At 38.1% G+C, this 20,858-nt stretch overlaps 4 protein-coding genes across 4 annotated transcripts in view; 3 read left to right on the forward strand and 1 right to left on the reverse strand.

Moving 5' to 3' along the window:
• The first annotated feature begins 132 nt into the window (after positions 1–132).
• Positions 133–3,178, forward strand: LOC148741356 (uncharacterized). The gene is made up of 2 exons (XM_088739851.1): positions 133–293; positions 1,062–3,178. The coding sequence occupies exon 2, from the start codon at positions 1,071–1,073 to the stop codon at positions 2,007–2,009; it is 939 nt and encodes a 312-aa protein (XP_088595977.1). The 5' UTR covers positions 133–293; positions 1,062–1,070; the 3' UTR covers positions 2,010–3,178.
• A 4,638-nt stretch (positions 3,179–7,816) lies between these two features.
• On the forward strand, positions 7,817–19,089 carry LOC111324307 (uncharacterized). The gene is made up of 7 exons (XM_088740041.1): positions 7,817–7,925; positions 10,519–10,805; positions 12,685–12,937; positions 14,003–14,315; positions 14,729–14,841; positions 15,276–15,459; positions 16,065–19,089. Exons 2-7 carry the CDS (start codon positions 10,522–10,524, stop codon positions 16,118–16,120), a joined length of 1,203 nt encoding a protein of 400 aa, XP_088596167.1. The 5' UTR covers positions 7,817–7,925; positions 10,519–10,521; the 3' UTR covers positions 16,121–19,089.
• The window catches only part of LOC148741357 (uncharacterized), an 85,120-nt gene continuing 72,093 nt past the window's right edge, over positions 7,832–20,858 (forward strand). The window contains exon 1 of the mRNA XM_088740016.1: positions 7,832–7,925. The gene's annotated coding sequence lies outside the window, so the exon portion shown is untranslated. The remainder of the gene's footprint in view (positions 7,926–20,858) is intronic.
• On the reverse strand, positions 11,639–12,587 carry LOC148741358 (uncharacterized). The gene is made up of 3 exons (XM_088733078.1): positions 12,454–12,587; positions 11,990–12,198; positions 11,639–11,949 (listed from the first exon to the last, which is right to left on the reverse strand). The coding sequence occupies exons 1-3, from the start codon at positions 12,585–12,587 to the stop codon at positions 11,639–11,641; spliced, it is 654 nt and encodes a 217-aa protein (XP_088589204.1).

The following is a 20,858-nucleotide window of genomic DNA, read 5'->3' on the forward strand; positions in this document are numbered from 1 at the left end:
CTCATCATAAAGAAGAAAATCTGTGCAAGATTAGTAACCGCAAATAAAACTTTCTGCTATAAAGGTGATTTAATTTAGTTTGTTCGTGATCATCTAATATTTCTTCGTGCCTTTGTAGATTGTAGGAGATACTTGTCAAATCAAGCTGTTTAAAGCTTCCTGCACGTCATCATGACGTAGGATAAGAGGATTCAAAGATAAGGGCTTTGGGGTTTAAATTGATATCACTTACTTGAGCTCCTCAGTTCAGTCCATACTGGCTGGTGAAAAGAGACTCCTTCAGCCCAATATAGGTATGTTCCTTGTTACTACATTATTCCAGTAACGATGTTGATAATAAGCTTAAGCCTACTCTTGTATCTTTCTGGCAATAACGATGCAGCAGGGCCTGAAACCTGTTTGTCAGAAAACAGCATCTAAATCGCCTTTCGAGTGAGATGAGGCGGCTCATTGTGCTTATTTTATATTTAGTCATTACTTCGAGTTTGGAAATATTTATCTCTGACATGTTCATAACATGAACGAGAGACATCGTGCTCCTTAATTGGTCAGTCAATATATTAGCGGAGGCCTAGCATTGTTATCAAGAACAAACACAACCACAAATGTTGAAGATTCTTCTTCTTCGTGTTTTGTTTCGTCTCTCTCCATTTCAAAGCGTTACGGAGATACGGTACAATGTTACAAAGCAATTAAATTACGGCGTTAAACGTGACTCCGACTAGAGTAACGTTTCTTTTAGTAAAATAGTACTTCTGCAATGGAATTCCGCAGCATGTCAAATTTCTCTTAAAAGACTTCCCCAGCAACAGTGACGAAGCATTCCATCGTTGTTTGAGCTGCTGGTGACTTAACTGACATCAACTCATTCCTCTGACCGCCACGACTAATTATTGCAGTTATTAATCCTCCCCCAAAGCTTTTTTCTTTAATCATTCCTCTCCTGGTGTTTGCCTACTCATTCGCTGTTTCCATTTCTAAGGGAAATCCAATACCTTTAAACATCTGCGTTATCAAAATTTCCACACTAACTAAATATGTTTTCCCTCTGTGATTTCTAGATTACGACGATGAATTTCAAATGGGCATGTCAGACATTTCTAGTGGTCACTTCTGTGTTGATACACAGCTTCTCCATTGGCGGTACTACACGCACTCAATTGTGTGTACGTGGTGGTTGCAGATTAACTTGTAAAAAGAGTCCTACCTATAACTCGTGTAAACAAATGTGCACCCGTGGAAACTGCAGTTTGGCATGTCATGCGCCTGAAAAGTGTCAGTTTTCTTGCACTGGGGGAAGCTGCAAACCTATTCTGTGCACTGCTAAAACTTGTGATCTGTCATGCACAAGAGGTGGATGCGAGATGGACTGCAGAGGAGAACACTGTAAGGCTAGCTGCACTGGTGGGAGGTGCACTCTAAAATGCCCTGCGAACGCCAAAACCTGTAACTTAAGATGCACACGTGGCCCGTGTTCTGCTGTGAGAGCAACACCATCTCCAACTCTACCACCTGCCCCTCACACTCAGAGGTGTGTCCAGGGAGGATGCGCTTTGACGTGTCCACGAAGCTCCTCTTACACTCAATGTAATCAAATCTGCACTGGTGGTAGATGTCCTCTACGATGTCACGCTTCTGAAAAATGCCAGTTCTCTTGCACTGGGGGAAGCTGCACACCTATTCTGTGCACTGCTAAAACTTGTGATCTGTCATGCACAAGAGGTGGATGTGTGATGGACTGCATAGGAGAACACTGTAAGGCTAGCTGCAATGGTGGGAGGTGCACTCTAAAATGCCCTGCGAACGCCAAAACCTGTAACTTAAGATGCACACGTGGCTCGTGTTCTACTGTGAGAGCAACACCATCTCCAACTCTACCACCTGCCCCTGGGATATGCACTCTTAAATGCCCTGCAAATGCCAAAACCTGTAACTTAAGATGCACACGTGGCCCGTTTTCCACTAAAAGAGGAGCATTCCTTCGTTTCAGTCCATGGAAACGTACATAAAAGAACTTGCCCAACATATAGTCAGCTTGACCTCACGCCTAACTAATGTGTATACTCAAAACAATGGTTTCGTAAAAGCGCTCCGTAGTTTTGAACGTTTCCGTTGAACCAGAGAAACAAAAGAAGCAAACTGATGCAAAAAAAGTGCGACTGATAAGGATGTTCCGCCTGTTATAATGGTATGCATCGTAGCAAAAACTACAATATATGAATACTACATGTTTCCATTTTTGGTGTTTGCATTGGATTAAAAACAAATTAATATTAGCATGCTTAATGAAAATTTTTAGTGATGCAAATATTCTGAAGACAAAGACGATAGCTTTGGACGTTTGATAGTGTGTTATTCCCCTGAAGCAAAGAAGCAACGTCTTGGTTGCAAAACTACGTACGACCATCTAGAAACCTTTTTTCGTTGTTGCTCTCGCTTTTTTAGAACATAATTTTCATCGTGACTCCTACGTAAGAAAATCTCAGTCAACCCAGTCAGAATTATTTCTTTAATAAAAAATGTATATCATCAAAGGTCGGGGGAAGGTGTTCTTTTTGACATTAATAACACTAAACTCGCACGCGAATTTATGTTTTTTAAGATGTTGCAGTATAAGTTGCACCGTTTCTTTGGTAAGAGTCAAGAAAGGTTTTATCGCTTTTTATCCTTTCGATATCAGCAATTTGTGTTGAGCATTTTAGCGCCTGTTTACATGGCAACAAAAGCTAATTCCACTTTCGGCAAGGCTTGATCACATTAAGGTCTCAATAGCGTGATGGCTTTTACGACTAACGATTTAAACTTTGGCCATTTTACGGCTATCGGTTAGTTTCTTTGAATTGTGGCTTAAAGGAAAATTTTTCATGGTTCACTTTTTTTACGACAATCGGTTAAAATTTGTGAATTTTTACGCCTAACTTTTAAATGTTCTTGCCGTTTTATGATTAACGGTAGACTCCTTTAACACCCTCTCACATGGGATCGTCTATCTCCCCAGCAGGCCTGGCCGTTCGACTTTAATTTTATTTGCGTTTTGTGCCGAGTGTTTGCGGGCTTGGTGTAGTGTTTGTCTCACTCTGTTTGCTATTTTGAGCTTCTTGCTAAAAAATTCTTAAAAAGTTCTTGTTTGATTAAAGTTTATGTACTTTTTGTCTCAATAAACTGGATCTGAAGCTTGTACTTGTACACGTATTATATTTGAGGTATGTACTTGTTCGAGTAATGTGATTACTCCAAGTTCAGAGCCTGTATGAATTGCCACATGATGACACATCATGGAGAGAGCACTCGAATGCGCTCTCCATTATGTGTCATTGAAAACTGGATCACAAAACAATAAAATTATTGATAGCAAAAACTGTATCGCGACAAATTTTCTTGCAAGATTAGTAACTGCAAACAACACTTTCTGCTATGGAGTGGTTAAAGTTTAGTTTGTTCGTGATCTTCCAATATTTTCTCGTGCCATTAAGCTGTTTAAGAGCGTATTTCTGAGACCATCGTAAATCTATAGAGACTCCCTAAAAATGGAATATATATAATTTTTTTAAGACTCCCTTAGATGGATGTGTTTAAGGAAAAATAGTTAAAGGTTCCATCAACTTGCGCTAGAAATTTCCAAAAGTTTGAATATTCGGTTTTTAAGTAATTAAATATGCAAACTAATTTTTGTGTTTCTTTCGGTTGCCATCAGAAGCGTTACAACTAATTTATTGAACAAGACTTTGTCGATCCAAGTAATGTGCTATTCCGTTCTATAAAAGGTGTGTTAACAATTCGAAATTTGTCTTCCTAAATTCTTCAAATTGGTCCTACTTTTACAGTTACTATTGCGGTCCATCAAAATAGAAGCAACTTAAGAACGGTATCTGTAACGTTTCATTTGATTACAGCGCGAATTAAATCCTCCTCCGCCAGTAAATTAATTCTTTTAGAAATGTACGTTTTATGCAAAGCAGTGTAAATGCAAATGTTTCAGTCAATATAGATATACGAGCAGGCTTGAAGAAAAATGATTTTTGATTAGTTACCAAACCTCTAAGATGGATACTCATGCAACGCACAAACTGAGCACGCAAAGTTGAAAATAAAACATTAGAATCATGAATTTAGAACAGCAGAGCAAAAGTGAATGGATTTTGAAGCACTCTTACAACATTCGAGAGCCAGGCGAAGGAGTATAACTTTAGGAATTTCTTTTCAAGAATACCCGTTGTAAGGGTATTCGACGCAAAACTAAAAACACTCAAGTCATTCGACTTTGGCGAAACTTGCAACCTCAAGCTCAACGCTAAATCGATGGAAGATGGATTCTGCTCCTTTGATTGGTCACGCAGTTACCCACCCTTTCTGGTAACCGTTATAAACTGTAGAACTCTCGACCATTTCTCGATTCTAAACTTACATCATTATACTTATCCGATCATTACTTTTAGATCGCGTTATTCTCACTGACATTTCCTACACAGAATGATTTCAAGTAGACGGTTCAAGGTTTCATTGCCCAGACTAGAAATATTTACATAATTAAGCTCCAAATTTCCAGAGAAATAAGAAGAATTTGTAGCATTTTAAGAAATGGGAAACCTACTTAAAGTACTGGCCTAGGACAGGTGGAGGTAGGATAAAAAAAGTAACAATTCAACGAAAAATAAAGGTGAACCCAAACATATATATATATATTATATTAGCAGCTGTGTGTCTATTTACTAGTGGTCTACGGCGCCTTACTGGTCATACCCGCACGGTCTGGGTCCGAGTTTATCGACCGAGGTTAATTTATTCACGTAGCGTAGGTGTACGAGGGGTTTGAATAGGATTTGGTGTAGAGGTATGAGACTAATTTATTCATGTAGCGTAGGTGTACGAGGATAGGGTTAGGGTTAAATTTCGTATAGGTTCGTGAGTAGGGTTTTTAAAAAGTAACGGTACACCAAATCCTATTCAAACCCCTCGTACACCTACGCTATGTGAATAAATTAACCTCGGCCGATAAACTCGGACCCAGACCGTGCGGGTATGACCAGTAAGGCGCCGTAGACTACTTTTACTCGTGTCGTTCATTCTTTATGTTGTCTTGTTGTCTAGATCATGATCTAATCCAGTTGTTATCTTTGATTTGTTTGTTGTAAGTAATTATACTGTGGTGTGTTTTACTGTAAGGAGTGTATTGTTATTAGGTTATATTCACTGGATGAAATAATGGATTTGACCAAATTTGGCTCTAGGTCAAATGTGAGACAAATCTGACTTTACATTTGTCCTGTTCTCAAAGAGCTCTACAGTATGGGTTCCTGTACGTCATTATGAAGTAGGATAAGAGGATTTCAGAGACAACGAATTTGTAATTTAAGGTGATGTCAATCCTTGAACTCCTCAAATCAGTCCAAACAGTCTGGTGTAAGGAGACTAGTTCAATCCGTACAGTTATGTTTCTTACTACATTATTTCGGTAGGGATGTTGGCAATACCTTTGTCTGTAAGCTGTATGTTTGTATGTAAGCTGTATGTTGGCAATACCTTTGTAAGTAATTCTATGTTTAGTCATTACACCGAGCTTGGAAATAGTAATGAGAATATAATAATATATTCACAAGATGAATTACACACATCGCACTCCTTAATTGGCCAGTGAAGGCACCCATGTGTAAGCGTAGCATTGCTGTAAAGAACAAACTCAACAACAAATATTGAAGATTCTTCGAAAAATTCCCGAACTTTGTCGCTGTCTCAAAAACGATGTCCTGCTAACCGTAAAACGTGGTTGAAATTTTAATTTATGAAAAGATTGCTTCGAAATTGTATTTTCAACTAATAATTATGCAAACGACGGTCCGAAAACTGTGCGATAAACTATTTTTTTAAATTAGGTGACTTGTTTTGTTCATTTCTGGTAGAAGGGACGTCGGCTATTACTTTGGAAACAATGTCTGTCAAAACAGTGCTTTGAAAACATTCACGGCACACGTCAGCAGCATACACCCATGGGCAAATAGTAGATGCTGAGTTAACCAATCAGAGCGCGCGCTTTAGTTGTGTTATAATATCTTGTGGAACTCATCAATATCTTATATTGGCTACTTGCTCTCACCAATAGTAGTGTTTTTCCTCTATTTTTGGAGGAAAGCAGCGTACAAAAACAAGTATAAAACAGGTTGGAAATGTTAATATGGGCGTCAAAGCTTGCTGTTTAAAATTAAAATATCTAAAAAGGCAAGCTACTCTTACTTTCAAAGTTCGGTCAGTACATTATTCCCTTTTATAACGTTCAGCATGTTGAACCGCTTTGTGGTAACACAGACCTTGAAAATATGGAATTGGCCCCGAGCGTTTGTTCCTATTGTTACTGTCATTTGTTTTATGTTTTCGAAGCTTTTAAAGAATCTGAGTATGGTTGTCATATGAAAAATACAGAGTTTTTCTGTAGCAGAACTGAACATCGCAGCTAATATGATAGACTTTTCAGAAGGGGTTTTTGAAGAAGTAATATTGATGGAGTGCGAAAAACTCTGGAAGAAAGAATTTTTCGGTCCGGATCTTCGAGCCGAGGTTTTAATAATTTAATAATTTACCAATTTTTATAGCGCATATTTACATATGCTGATCAAAAACGCGTTACATGTTGTTGAGATCGGACGTCAGCATTTTATCAGAACCCGGGCCATCCGACCCAGAGTTCAGCGCACTGACCGCTGGAATACTCACGTTGTAGAACAGTACACCATGTCACTCTCACTGACTTGACTTCCTTCACCAATCAGTATGAATAGGTGCAGAGGAACTTTTAGGAAACCCGAAGGCAGAATGATGGGCTAATATCCTGTGAAAGGATGTTTAATTACATTCCCACATGCCTTGCGCTTTAGAAAATAAAAAACGGAACAATTTTAAGGTTGAATAAGCTGATTTCATGCGTTTGGCTTTAATTCCTCAGAACAGGTCATCATTTAATTCTTCAACTGACATTTGTGTTGTGATTTCTTTAACCCTCTAAGAAGGGAAATAGGTACTCCTTAAAAGATGTGACAATATCTTTATTCAATTTTATTCCAGTTTGGGAAAAGAATAGCCTTCCCTTCTCCTCCTGAAGTGATCAGTTTTGATGGATCAGTGCAATTATCAGATTGAAATAACTGCACTGTAAACTACGCTTGGATGCACTACTTCCTGACTTAGTTATTTTCCTTTCAACATAATCAAGTTATTCTCATACAAAAGGTTCATGATTCTGTCTCTTAAGGTCAGACATCTATGATTTCATTTCATTGCTATGGTGATCTTGACGTTGTTACTCTTTCGGATGTAGTTCTAATACTTCCGGCGGTTGTAATCCTTTCGGAAGTTGTAAAATGTTTTGGAAGGTTTCACCGCGAAGTGTCGTAAACGTATGTCTGCGAATATATCCGTCACACAGCCCCCGCGCATTGAAAAAAACACCCACCATAATCGGATAATGATTTTTTTCTGTTTCAGTTCTATTCTTGCCTCAATTGTATTAGCGTTTGTTTTTGCCGGCGTTATAATATCAGATACTTAGCTTGAAACAGTTTAAACAAAGCGTAACAAAACCGGGTTATTGGTGAAATGAAAGCGCGGTTACGAGCTAAAATGCTGATATGCGAATAATAAAAGTCGATCTGCAATAACGCAATCACCACGAAAATGATATCAAAGGAGTGATGAAAACTTTATTTTAAAAATCATCTTCATTATATTATCAGAATCTTAAATCAGTAGTCGACGTGATTCGAAGGAAACCGAAATAAAGATTGTCCGGCAGATGATCATATGTATATATCCCATTTATAGCTCATCCTTTTTTGCATGTTCTGAGCTGATATCATCATTGAGTAATGAGTTTACCCACGATAACAAGAGCTGGAGCGATCCAGAAAAAAAAAATTGAACTTTCCTACTTTTAAAAGGTAGGTGTTGAATTTGAACATAATCATCATCGATTGTCGTAATATGTAACAAAGTTTTTGAAGGAGAGTTAGGTCATTTCCCTGCCTAATTTCCACCTTCAGCTATGGCTGTAACGAGACGGTAAAAAACATTCCATGGCATAGAAAAATTTTCTCTTTTGTGACAGTTTTTCGGCATTCTCATATATCAGCACACTATAACAAAAGCAGCGATTTACCGGACTCGTCTATTAATACATAAAATTCCGCCAATAAACAGTTATGTTCATATTACTGAGAATTCTTGTAAATTTTCTTAATTTACCATTTTTGTTTGGAACGTTTACTGGAAGAGTGGCGAAACAAATTCTTATACATTATCAACTAGACCAGTTTGGCATTCCAATTCCGACTGATTAAATTAACCTTAGGTTTGGCTACATTTCTAAAGGCCAGTTAGAGGTCCCTTTCGTTTGACATTTCTCTGATGTTGGTCGCTTATAGAAGGTCCGACCACGAAGAATTTGGGGGTTAAAAAGGGACACGTGTCAAGAGAAAGGAACGAAGTAAAATGCGAGTGCTCCGCGAGGATTAGAGCTCTAGTCGACGCCGGTTTCCGGGTCGAAAAGTCTACCAAATGAACAACAGAGAACTAATTGTTGAAATACGTCATATCACACAGAGTAGGTTCTTATGTGACTACTGTTCCATATTCCGTTCTGATCAGCAAAATGGAAGTGGTTGTACGTTACGAAAGACTAAGAATTTGTTTTTCGAGAACTTTCTTAGTTTGAACCTCTTTTTTTTTGGTGTAAGGGTTCGAACTTCATCTGATTCCAGATCAATCGCTCTCTGTTGGCCCTATCTTCTGTTTTTTTTTTATGTTTTGTTTTGTTTTAATATTTTGTTTTCTTTATCAAAGAAAATGAAAAAGGTGACGTTCTATTTCGATCTCTTCCAATTACATATTCTCGTTTTGCATTAAATTTAAATGGTCGCCCTTTAGGAGGAGTGTGGACTTTTAAAAGCTTATTATTTTAGAATGTCTAGCCCGTGTTAGCCCGCCGTGTTGTGAACTAAGTACTGCAACTCAAACTGCAACCGTATCGTGTGATATTTGTCTCGTGGGATTGTGGGGATCCATTTTGAGATCATGATATCTGAAGCACTGTATCAATAGCTGTGAGCATACGGTTTCCCCCGTCATGAAGCGAAACATACCTTCTCTACTTTGTTTTACTTCCTTTAGTTTAAAATTTTTGATGAGCATCCTGAAAAATCTGGCGATGATGACGCTTAAAGAAACATCGAAAAAATCATCATAATTATTGCGAAATGTCATGATGTGTGAAGCACTATATACGAAATTATCTTAGTAGGAACGTACGGGATTCTTAGTCGATGTAAGAGATGACATAATTAACCGAACGTCAAAATGCCTTGTCGGCTAATCCACACTAAAACTGATATAAAAAAAAAAAAAATGGAAACTTATTGATACTATAGTTTTCTTAGTTGGAAAAGCTTAATTTTTGTAGAAGAATTGAAACCATGGTTGGGTAATCAGTCAGAGGGTCTGACTACTGTCAAACGTCCCAAAGTCTAAATAAATAATGTTGTAAAATTTTGATTGACCACCGACATTTGCAGATTTACTTCCCTATTATCCCCTCGATCCAATCAGGTCCTGGAATCCGATTCATAAGCTGTAGATCCGAACATTTGCCAAGTTACTATGTTCTTGCCTTCTGTAAGACCCTCCCCCCCCAATACTCACAGAATACCTCTCGTTACCCGCGAAGTGTGAATGGTACCAACCAACCAACAAGTAAATCCGACAGAATGGTAAAGAAGTAACCTTGCATGGATTCACATCTCATTCAGGAAGAGCAAAAGGACTCCTTATTGCTTCGTCATGCAAAAACCTCGGAACAGTGGCATTCATGCTTGGCTACTTGGCCTCTGAAGCTTTTTCTCTTCCCTCCCCAACCCCCTCTCGGCAACTAGGCCCTCTATCGACATACATCCCATAACTTCTTTTATCCCGAAATCATGAGCATTGAGGAAGGGCTGCGGTCTAACAAGTAACATTTACGTGGCCTAGTCTCGTCTCAGGTGCATATCATGTACTATGGTTTCTTTTAGAGGTTCATTGGCAATATGAATGGCAATATTTTATTGTAAATTAGGTATGTTTAAGGCTGCACGAAAGTAAAAATTAAGAATTCAGATTCACTTTGGTTCAGTGAACTAGCTCTGACGGTAGATGTTTTGAAATAAAGTCTTTTGGTGGTCAGTGGAGCTCGGGATAATGCCATTTGCGATATATTCAAATTCATACTTGGCTCCGAGGCTTGAGGGAATGAAAAAAAAGAAATCACATCCAGGTTGAGGGATGAATAATTAATGTATTTTGTTTCATTCCCCTAAACTCGAAGCCATATTAGAATATTAATACATCGAAAATGGCCTACTGGTCTCCCTTAAAGATTTTACTGAAAGAGTTCCACAGATACGGATGATTTTGATGTGAAAGTATCCACTGTGGGTCTGATCAGGATAATGGTTAATATAGGGTGAGCTGACTATGGATTTACTTCCGATTTGTTTTTAGATCATGGAAGAGTCACTAAGAAAGTTTGCCGAAGAAAATTTCAGCCATAGATACTTCCCCGCACTTCACGGCGAAATCAAACAAATACAACCCCTGGCACTGGCGGTTAAAAGGAATCGGCCACTATGGAAGCGACCTTTCGCAAAATCGAAAGTCATAATCCTTGCAGAACTGGCGAAATATGTTAAAAACGAAGAGCCTGAGGAGTTTCGTAAATGCTTGGAATCTAAGATTAAAGAGGAAATGTTTACTTCAAATCGGCACGAAACCATTGCATTGGAAGCCAGGTATGATAACGCTTTGACGAAATGTTTGCTTCCTGGTATATCAGTGTGTTGCATCTTTAACAACGTTTGTTTAATGATAAAACAAGCTAATGTATTGGCGAGATTATTGTAAAAGTAAACAGCAATATTTGCAATTTAGCCCTAGCATATTTACTGCCTTCAAATTTTTTTTCACCGGAAGAAGAGTTGAAGTAAGTAAAGGAAAACGTCAGATACTATTCTGTCACTTAATATTCTAACGAGGTTCCTGAAGGTGCATTCTTTAAACGCCTTTCAGTCATTCTTTCAATAATGATAACGATAATACAGTCGGCTCCCTATAACTCGAACATTCAAGAGAAACTGAAAAAGGTTGGGGTTATCTAGCGTTAGAGTTATAGGAAGACAGGAACAAAGGAAAATACGGTGTTTACTGTTTGTTCTATTCATACAGTACATATTTTAATCAAACTTGATCATAGAGAAGTCGAGTAAAAATGGAACACTAAATTACTTTAGATATCAGAAGGTAATGAAAGTTAAATTGTTAATGTACCCTGAACCAACGAAACCTGAACTGGACTGGCACGTTGCAATAAAAGACAAAGACCACAAAGCTGCTTTAAAATAATTTAAATTTTTTGAACTGCAGTGCACTGTTTTTTTTTTATTTGTCGCGTACTGTCAGACGTGGTTCGACGTAGTTTGAGTTGTCAAGGGTAAAAATACATATTGAGAATGAACTGAAGGGAAACGAAGTAAGTATTAGGTTCAAGTTATTGAGGGTTTGAGTTACCGAGGGTAAAATGGAAGTCAATCGTCATCATGACTGTCATTGTCAGTGTCGTCACTGTCTATTTCACTGTCGTTTTCATTTTTATTGTCGTCGTCATTATCATTGTCAACCCGTCGTCATTGCCATGGCCATTGTTTTGGTCAATGCCTTTATGTTTTTCATTACCATCCTCATCGTTGCTATTATTTTCGTCGCCATTATCATTGTCAAGGTCTTTGTCATCGTCATCGACATCATCATTCCCATTGTCGTTCTCATTATTATTTTCGTTGTCGTTGTCATTGCTATTGACTTGGTCAATGTCATTGTATTTGTCATCATCATTGTCATTGTCGTCATCAATGTCGTTGTCGTTGTCATTGCCATTTCCTTTGGTTAATGTCAATGTATTTGTCATCGTCACTGTTACTGTCGTTGTCGTTGTCATTGCCATTGTTTTGTTGATTGTCATTGTATTTGTCATCATCGTCATTATCATTATCGTCATTATCATTGTCATTGTCATCATCATTGTCGTTGTCATTGTTATTGTCGTTTCCTTTGTCATTGCCATTGTTTTGTCCAGTGTCATTGTATTTCTCATCATCATTTTCGTCGTCATCCTCGACGTCGCTATCACTGTTATTGTTGTTTTTGTTTTCATTGTAACTGTCGTGTCTTAGTCACTCTCTCAGTCTTTGTCAGTAAAGGTGCGGTTGTACCATTTGCTGAACGAAAGATTTTTATGGCAAAACTATTACGCCGTCCTCAAAACTATCACGCAATTCCCGAAACTTGTGATTATCTTTGTCGTGACTTTCTTAAGACGTTTTGGTGACTCTTCTGTTGCTTAATTAAACTTTATAGAATTTCCGTCTTGAAAAAAGCTGGTACCCAATGGTAACTAGGTATTTAAGCCGTCCACTAGACTGTTTTCTCATGGAATTAAGACGGGCAACCCTTAGCGTGTGGAGTGAGCTTATAGAGCCGCCACTCAAACATGCTGTTTCTGTATTGCCCGCCGACATAGCTAGCCATCTAGCTAAAGTTTTTGTGAAAAAAAATTCATAGCTTCATATCATTTTAAGTTACATAAAAATGTTTTTTTTTTTTATTAATTTTTAGAGAACGAAACCTTGATGTGGGTGTTGGAAGAATTTTGGAGGGAACCATCCGATTAAGTAATGAAATGGGAGTTCTAAAACTGGGAAAATTAAGCCAGAAATACATTGATGATCCAGATCTCCGTGGCCTTTTAGCAAGGACCGATATGGATGATAAAATGATGAAGAGTTTCGCTGAAGGGGATAAACTGCTTCTCATCACTTCTGTGATTTACAGTGAGAAGTTTGAGCAAACTGGGGAGAGAAAACAAGAGGTAATGTCTATCTTGCTAAAAATACATGCTACTTTTCTTTAGCTCAAAAAAAAAGAAACCAAAATTAATTATGGAGTTCAATTGTGATTAAGTTTACCCCCACCTTCCTTACCACTTGATATACATTGCTTTCTACTAGGCTTTAAGCTTGTTTGAGTAGGTTCCTTCCTAAGATCAAGAAACCTTTTAGAAGCTGGTCTAAAAGACACATTTAACATTAGCGAACAAAGCTTTTTAAAAATCCATCTTTACTTCAAGTGTACCATAGGATTAGTAACGGAACATTCACTGAATGGATAAATTGACTTTATTTAGGACTGATTAGACAATCAAGCGAATGTAACAGTACTTGAAATCCGGGATATAAGCTACCTAGAGGGACTTTTTTGCGTCTCTGCGATTCAGTAATTGGTGTATTCTTTGACTTTAGATATTACTACATAATGCTAAACTACAAATTACCCTACATCAAAAGTGAAATGTTACAAAGATTAATTTTTAGTTTATTATCTCCACTCAGCAATGTAGAAACGAGGTTCCGGATATGACACTGTTACAACACTGAAGACCAATTTGAATTACGAACAAAAAAATGAAGTTGCACAGGACTTCTCTCATTTCTGGAAATACTTTGTAAATCTTCCCTACCTCACTCTTATCTAATTTTATAACATAACCAAAGCAAAGTGCGCACTCTGATTGGTCAATTCAGTGTCCACCATTTGCCCATGAATGTACACTGCTGAAGTAAGCAAATGCAAAGACTAGTTTCCGCGCGCTTGTTTTTCTGGTCACGTAAGCTTTCAGTGTTAAAGAAAAGGAAACTCTTTTGTTACAACGTATCAATGTTATCACTTTGGAGGTTTACTAAGCACTCAAGAAGCCAGAGTCGCTCTCAGCTACCGGCTCGCGCGTCTCTTACGCTTCTTTCGGGCTTAGCAGCTTCCCGCGTGCATCCATAACTCAATAGTTTGCGCTGTGGCGTTTACCATATGTTAATCTGTAAGTATGTAACAAAGGGTTTGCCACTTTATTATAAACCCACTTTTATTTCCTTTACTCCAGACCGCAGCTGAAGTCACGGTAGATGGGTCGTATGGGATGAGTCCGTTTTTCCAATTTTTTAAGTCAAAGGTTAGCTTCAGGAAGACAACCCATCCTTCAGAGCTGGCATCAAGGACTGTCAATGCACCACTCCTCTTCAAGTGCTGCAATGTTGATTACATCAAGGGAGAAAATCGACTGGAAATCATAAAAGGTGAATATGTTGGTAAGGTCGTTACCAGGGACACAACAGTTGAGAATCCCGTCAAAGGAGATGACGAAGACTATAAGAACACTTTGGTGGAAATTTCCTCAGAAGAGACCGATGCACCAGGTGAGATCATCGGATACTTTTGAAGGTCATTCGCACTATTCTACATAATTTGCAAACGGCGTTTACACTCTGAAAACGCAATAATCATTTTCGATATACAGTGGAAAACGAATCAAATGTTTTCTGCCCCCGATCCACCACCTGGACAAATTGAAAAACGCAGTAATCACAGATAGCAAGAACACTCAGCATTCTTGGACATGCGCAGTGTATCTAATTATCCCAACAAAAACAAGAAAGAGCAATGGCAATGAAGTTTTCGAAAATTTCCAAATCTCTGCATTGAACTAATTATAAGCCCTTTCAAATTTAAATATGGTGTTTCTTCAACACTTAGCAGGGAAATATTACTGATAGGCTTTGGTTGGATTTAACCGCCAGCTAAGATTGCCTCTTTTTCTTTATTTTGTTAGCCCCTCTCACTCCAGAAGATGTAAAGAAACTGGACTCGATGCTTAAAAATGTTCTTCTACCCGTAAAGAGCCTAAAAAAACGTAAGGAAAACGCTGGAAAGTATCTTCGTTGGGTAAGTTAATCCAAGACATAATTCACCTTTGTGCTTGCCAGTAAAACTAATGCAAATCTTCCATCCCTCTTTCCTGATGCGCGCTGTCTCACAGTCTGTCTGCCTGACTTCCGGTCAGTAGGTCGGTCGATCTGTGAGTCTATCGATGGATCAGTCTGTCTGTCTTTCTGCCATGTAGTCCGTTCACTTTGTTTCCGCGCCTGTGTCCCTTTGGTTCCCAATTTGTACGTTTTTTTAGTTTCTGCTGTCATATCTAACAAACCAAAGCTCAAACTAGTTATGCCATAAATATATTGTGAATGCACTGCTACTCTGAACTTCCATTGTGAGAGAAATTAGACTCTCCGACAAGGTCAACCTTTTTAACAGGTCAATAGAAAAGTTTAATAGAGTTTTGCTGTCGTGCTTTTACATCCTAATATTTTTTTCAATAGTTTGAAGCAGCAATGGCATCAGACCAGGAGAAGTTCCTAATTCACGACTCAGTAACGCAGGATGACTGTGAGCTTCTCAGATTTGCCTTTCTTTCCGCCTCAGAGGGCTCAACTCTGCTGGACATGTCATCTCTCACAAAACCAGATATTCAGGGATACGCTGTTGTTTTCAAACATCTTTTTGGTAATTGACAATTCATTACACATATGCCAATAACAGAACATCTGTTTTTTTCAAAAGATAGAATTCACACAACTCGCAGCGATCATACTTTTTACATTTTTCTCAGGAGAAGTTTATAATGTCATTATGACAACTGCGAGATCCAACATTTCGTTATTGCTTTTAGGAAGGGCTTTGTTACTTACCAAAACTGAACCTGTTTGAAAGGAAAAACAATAGTGTAAAAATAACTTGCTTTATCCATAAATCAGAAGTTGAAATAACATAAACAAGAGCTGAGTATTAGTTTTGGTGAATATCGCATTCGGCGTGCTCAAATTGAGTTTTAAAATTTTTTTCAAGGTATAGATTGTGACTTATCGATCTTTCAAGTGACTGGAAATAAGATGAATTTAAATTGATACTCGTGATTTGCATGCACATTTTTACATTAAATTTGATTGAAAAGTGCAGATCATCGGCGAGCTGCCGATATTAAAATCCACAAAATTTTCACGCCACACACTCTTATAGGCAAGGAGACTGGTGACAACCCTAAATCTTCTCAACAATAAAATGTCAATGCCTATTCTTTCTGAAAGTAATCGTGTTCCTTTTTCCAACAGATTTGACCGATGAAAAGTGGAGAAAATTGGAGCAGAGGAATGCAGAAGATGATTAACCACGACTGTGTTAACAATAGCCGATACACTTTTGAAACCGAGATAGAAGTTTTCTGATGTAAAACGATTAAGGTTTGAGCTAAGCACGTTTTCTGTAAGTAGTTAATCGCCTTTTATCTCTTACCACTTATTTTTTGAAGTAATTTCTATCTGTGAAAAGTTGTCCACTGAAGATCGCTTTGCAATTGAGTGTTGCAAGACCAAAACCAAAACCGTCCAAACTCCTCAAAAATAGACCAATCAGAATAATAGAAAATTCCGCAGCGAGCCAATGAGAACTCATAGTAAGACACAACGAATCTTCTTTAACGGCTGTAATTGGAATGGATTGTGTTAAAGTTTGGCTTTCGAATCATCGTGCAATGATTACGCAAGTAAAGGCTAATCGCAGGGTACACGTTCGACATCCAATCTAAGTCTTGCCAGTAAGCATAATATATGATCCCTCTAATACTCCTTGCTCCCCCCATGCATCCCACCCCCATTACAATGAGTAGTTAATGAGTATGCAAGAGATTTGTCGAAAATTCGAAAATGATTATCCATAACATGGGAGCTTACGAAATAACGACGGCTGCGCTGAGGGCTCCGTCTATCTTTGTTTCCCTTGAGAACTCTGAAATAACCAAGATCCATTTTCTTCTCTGCACGACGGCAGAACTACATTTCCAATTTCTGCGCAAAGAATTTCTTTATTTCCAACTGGGGAAACATGAAATTTCCTGTCATCCGAAGCCTTTTTCAGAGTACGACGAAATCGGTCGTTCGATCACTTTGCTATTTTTAGTGGATAGCAAGGAACGGGAAAAAAAATCTAAATTCCCTTGTGCATTTGATGTTCTGCTTATTGTTGTGCCACTTTATCCCAAGAATTTCTTCAAGTCATCGCCGTCCAACTTTTCGTAAGGTCCCTATCGAAGGTTTAAGACTTGATGGTCTCCTTTTATCTCCCTCAGAGATCAAATCCCTCATGAGTCATTATACAAAGTGCAATTATGTTTAAAAGAATGATGCAGTTTATCTTTCAACATGATAATCCAACTACAGGAACTTCTTGTTTCTAATGCCACTGTTTGAAAAATCCATCAGTCAGAGCGTCGAAGAGCTAAGTCACAAAATCTCAGTTCAATTTTATTTTAAATTTCGTCATTTGCTTTCTGTTGTAATTCTTGCTATTGTTAGTTTAGCATCCAGCTTCCTTGTTTTGTAATGGACTTAATAGCTAGGACAGGTCGTAAGGAAATTTCGCTGCCCTAAGTAATCGAGAAAAAATCGTGTGAACTACACATTGAGGTGTCATGTGGCGGGGACGTTTAGCGGGGACATGAGGCGAGACTAAATATTAAATCATAGATTCTGCATACTTGATGCAGCGCAAAAAAATTATGCCATAGCTTTCCCTGGTGGATTGTGTTTTCTTTGTGTTTTCAATTGCTTATCCCCTTTCATTACTTTTTATTTTAAATGAGATAAGCATAAGATTCTAGTTAAATTTCCACGATGTATAACCAGTATCTTCGGAGAAATCAGTTAACTGGTTTTTTTTCCCACTGATTCAAAACCAAGACTAGCCATCTTCCGTCTCCTCGGAAGCGACCAGAGCAATGAAGTCATCCCTTCTGAAAGTATCGCGAAAACTTTGCCGTTTACTAGGTAGGACGTGTTACTTCAACATTTACAAAAGAAATGACCATACTACATTTTCGTGTGAATAGCAATGCATGTGTATGAACTGCGCATTTCTGTCCTTAACTCGAGCTAGCAACACGCCCCTGCCACATAACCCTTGAAGCGTACAGCACATAAAATCGCTCCTCCCCTCCCCTCATGATCCTATGTCGCAGAATCGTGTCCATCCAACATTTAGCCCCATGAGAGATTCGCTTTCATCCTGCCATCTTGTTATTGTCCAATGAAGAATTATTCCAGGGTTTGAACAGCAGATCAAAGACGTCTGATGCTTAAATTTAATTTCATGATAGACACCTTTAAAACAAGAGGGATTACTGAAAGTCTAATCTTTCAGGAGTTAATGCTTTGAAAGTTGAAAGCATACACCTCACTTACTGTTCGTATCTAATTGAATAGGACAGTTATAAACAACGAAACATTATTCTAACCTGCCCATTTACTTCTGCAAAGCCTTTTGACGAGATATCTTAAAGCATCAGCGATTGAGACCATGATTGGTCTCTTTGCAAAACGATCTTTATGTGGACAGCTCTTCTTTTCCCCTGAACTTTTACAAGTAATTGTAATCATGACATTTAACCAAAGTTAAACGGTAGAGTTTGTTTTCTATATGCTATAAATTAAAAATGAATTAAGTAAATTGTATCGGTATTGGCCTCTCCTTGACTTAAGAGTGTCATTTTGTATTTTTTCCCTAAAAGAGGCTTCGGAGACTAAGATTGTTAATAAGTAGTGGACGAAAAACGAGTTAAGAAAATTGATTGCAATGCGTAATTCTAAACTTCATATTGACTATATTTTCCGCATATCGACCATTTTTTCATTGACCTCGCCGTTGTACTTAAAAAAAGTTACTTTAGGCAAAAAGCGACAGCGACAGCTACGAGAACGGGGGCAAACAAAATAAACAGCGAAGAAGTAGTGCGTCTTAAATTCTGAATAGCTTAAGTATTAGACCTTCTGTGAAGTGAAACCCAGGTGGAAATTTTTCATGCTCCAGTTTGGCATCCGAGTTACATTTTTTATTCACAGATTAAGCTGACGAGAGATCTGCCACCGATAAAGAATGAGAAATAGTTAAGCCACAAGCAAAATCTTCGAGATAAATGAGTTGATTTTTTAAGCAATCGTTTTCTTTGGCGTCGCAGTCATAATCTTTTATTTCTTAATGCAAATCAATAGATGGAGCAACTTAAGATCTGGGAGCTAACAAGCATATTGTAGGCGTTAAAAGTATTTTAAATAAATAAAGTAAAATGAAATGTTTAAAAGCTTACTTTGCTTCATTCACTGAGTAAACAATCATTTTGCTCATGCCTCGTCCCTCGCCAAATTTCCTTCTTGTTATGAGCATTATTGGAACCCTCTTGTGCATTTTTTTTCTATACAGAGTTGGGTCGATCAAAAAATTCTCATCGGGCAAAGTGAAATGTCAACTTCTTGCTCGTGCTTTTAATTCTAGGGCCTCTTTTCGAGAGAGCTTTCTTAGACTTAATTGCGGGACAACCGCCACCGCATAGAACTACTAAATTTGCATTATTAAATGTTCTGACTGGGAAACGCTTGACGCTCATTGTGCAAATTTCACTGTGCGCAGTAAAACAGTTAACTGCGACATGTGTCTTAAATCACAAAAACTGTGTCTAGTGCATAAAATGGAGTTTTTTTTATTCCGGGAAACGTTTTGTTAGAGAACAAATCTCGCCTCTTTGAACTACTGTACAGAGTCTCGCCACAAAACTCTAACATTTCCAATCAATACGTATAAAAAGACAAAGCTTAACTTGAATTGATTCAAACTCCATATGAAACTCTCTCTGCCTTTCTATTCATATTTCGCGGGAAGTTTGCCAAAAAGGCCTCAACTTGATGCACTCGACCCAGTTTTCATAATTCGCGTTCAAACATAGTGAACATGACCTATCAAATTCGTATGCATTACCTCCAAGAAGATGCGATGCAACTGGAAGCTAGGGCGCGACGGAAAGTATAAGCCTAAAATTTCGAAAAAATTAAACAATTTGACAATAAACGTACTTATTTCTACGCTTTCTCCCGATTCCGAGAGGAATTCCCACCCGTTAAGGAAAGCCTGCTAGTGGCCTTCTTATCGTGGTTCCCTCTTTGCTAAGTTCCACTGCACCCTCCTTTACAGTACAAAATAAACATATCTTACTAGACGTTTTGTTGTGTAGTATCGCTGATTATTATCCAACTACACCTAGACGAGTACAAATAACGCCATAGACGAGTACAAATATCACGCGGTATTTGCACTGGTCTATTGTAGAGTACCGGTTAAACAGGTTTTCTCGCATCGCGCAAGCGAAAAATTGGATTGTAGTTACGAAAAAAAAAAAAAAAACAAATGGTGGAAAATTTGAATCATATTTCCGACGACGAAGAGTCAGAATGGCTGGCAAATATAGATTCAAGTTCATTAGATGAATCGAACGAAGAAAAACAGCTTGACGACCAGAAGATTTCTTCATTTAATGAAGAAAATAGAAACAGCAACACAACAACGCGCCAATTTCGTTCCGCTTCGCGTACTTCTGTCACGCACTCCCCGTAAATAAATATCCCGCGAAATTCGCCCGTATTGAAATAACAGTTTGGCGTATTGGATAATAAATAACTTATTAGACGTTTTTTTGTGTAGTATCGCTGAGTATTTTTACTCGTTATTTGTGATTTGACTCGCCTTATGGACTCATCAAAATACGGCACAACTCGTAAAAATACTCAGCGATACTACACAACTAAACGTCTAATAAGATATATGTATTTTTACGAGTTGTGCCGTCTTTTGACGAGCCCGTAGGGCGAGTCAAAATACAAATAACGAGTAAAGATACTCAGCGATACTACACAACAAAACATCTAATGAGTTATTTATTATCCAACACGCCAAACTGTTGTTTCAGTGCGGGCGAATTTCGCGGATATTTATTTACGGGGAGTGCGTGACAGAAGTATGCGAAGCGGAACGGAATTGGGGCGTTGTTGTGTCGCTGTTTCTATTTTCTTCACCAAATGAAGAAA

Source organism: Stylophora pistillata, chromosome 1, assembly GCF_964205215.1.
Source record: "Stylophora pistillata chromosome 1, jaStyPist1.2, whole genome shotgun sequence".
Classification (NCBI taxonomy): domain Eukaryota; kingdom Metazoa; phylum Cnidaria; class Anthozoa; order Scleractinia; family Pocilloporidae; genus Stylophora; species Stylophora pistillata.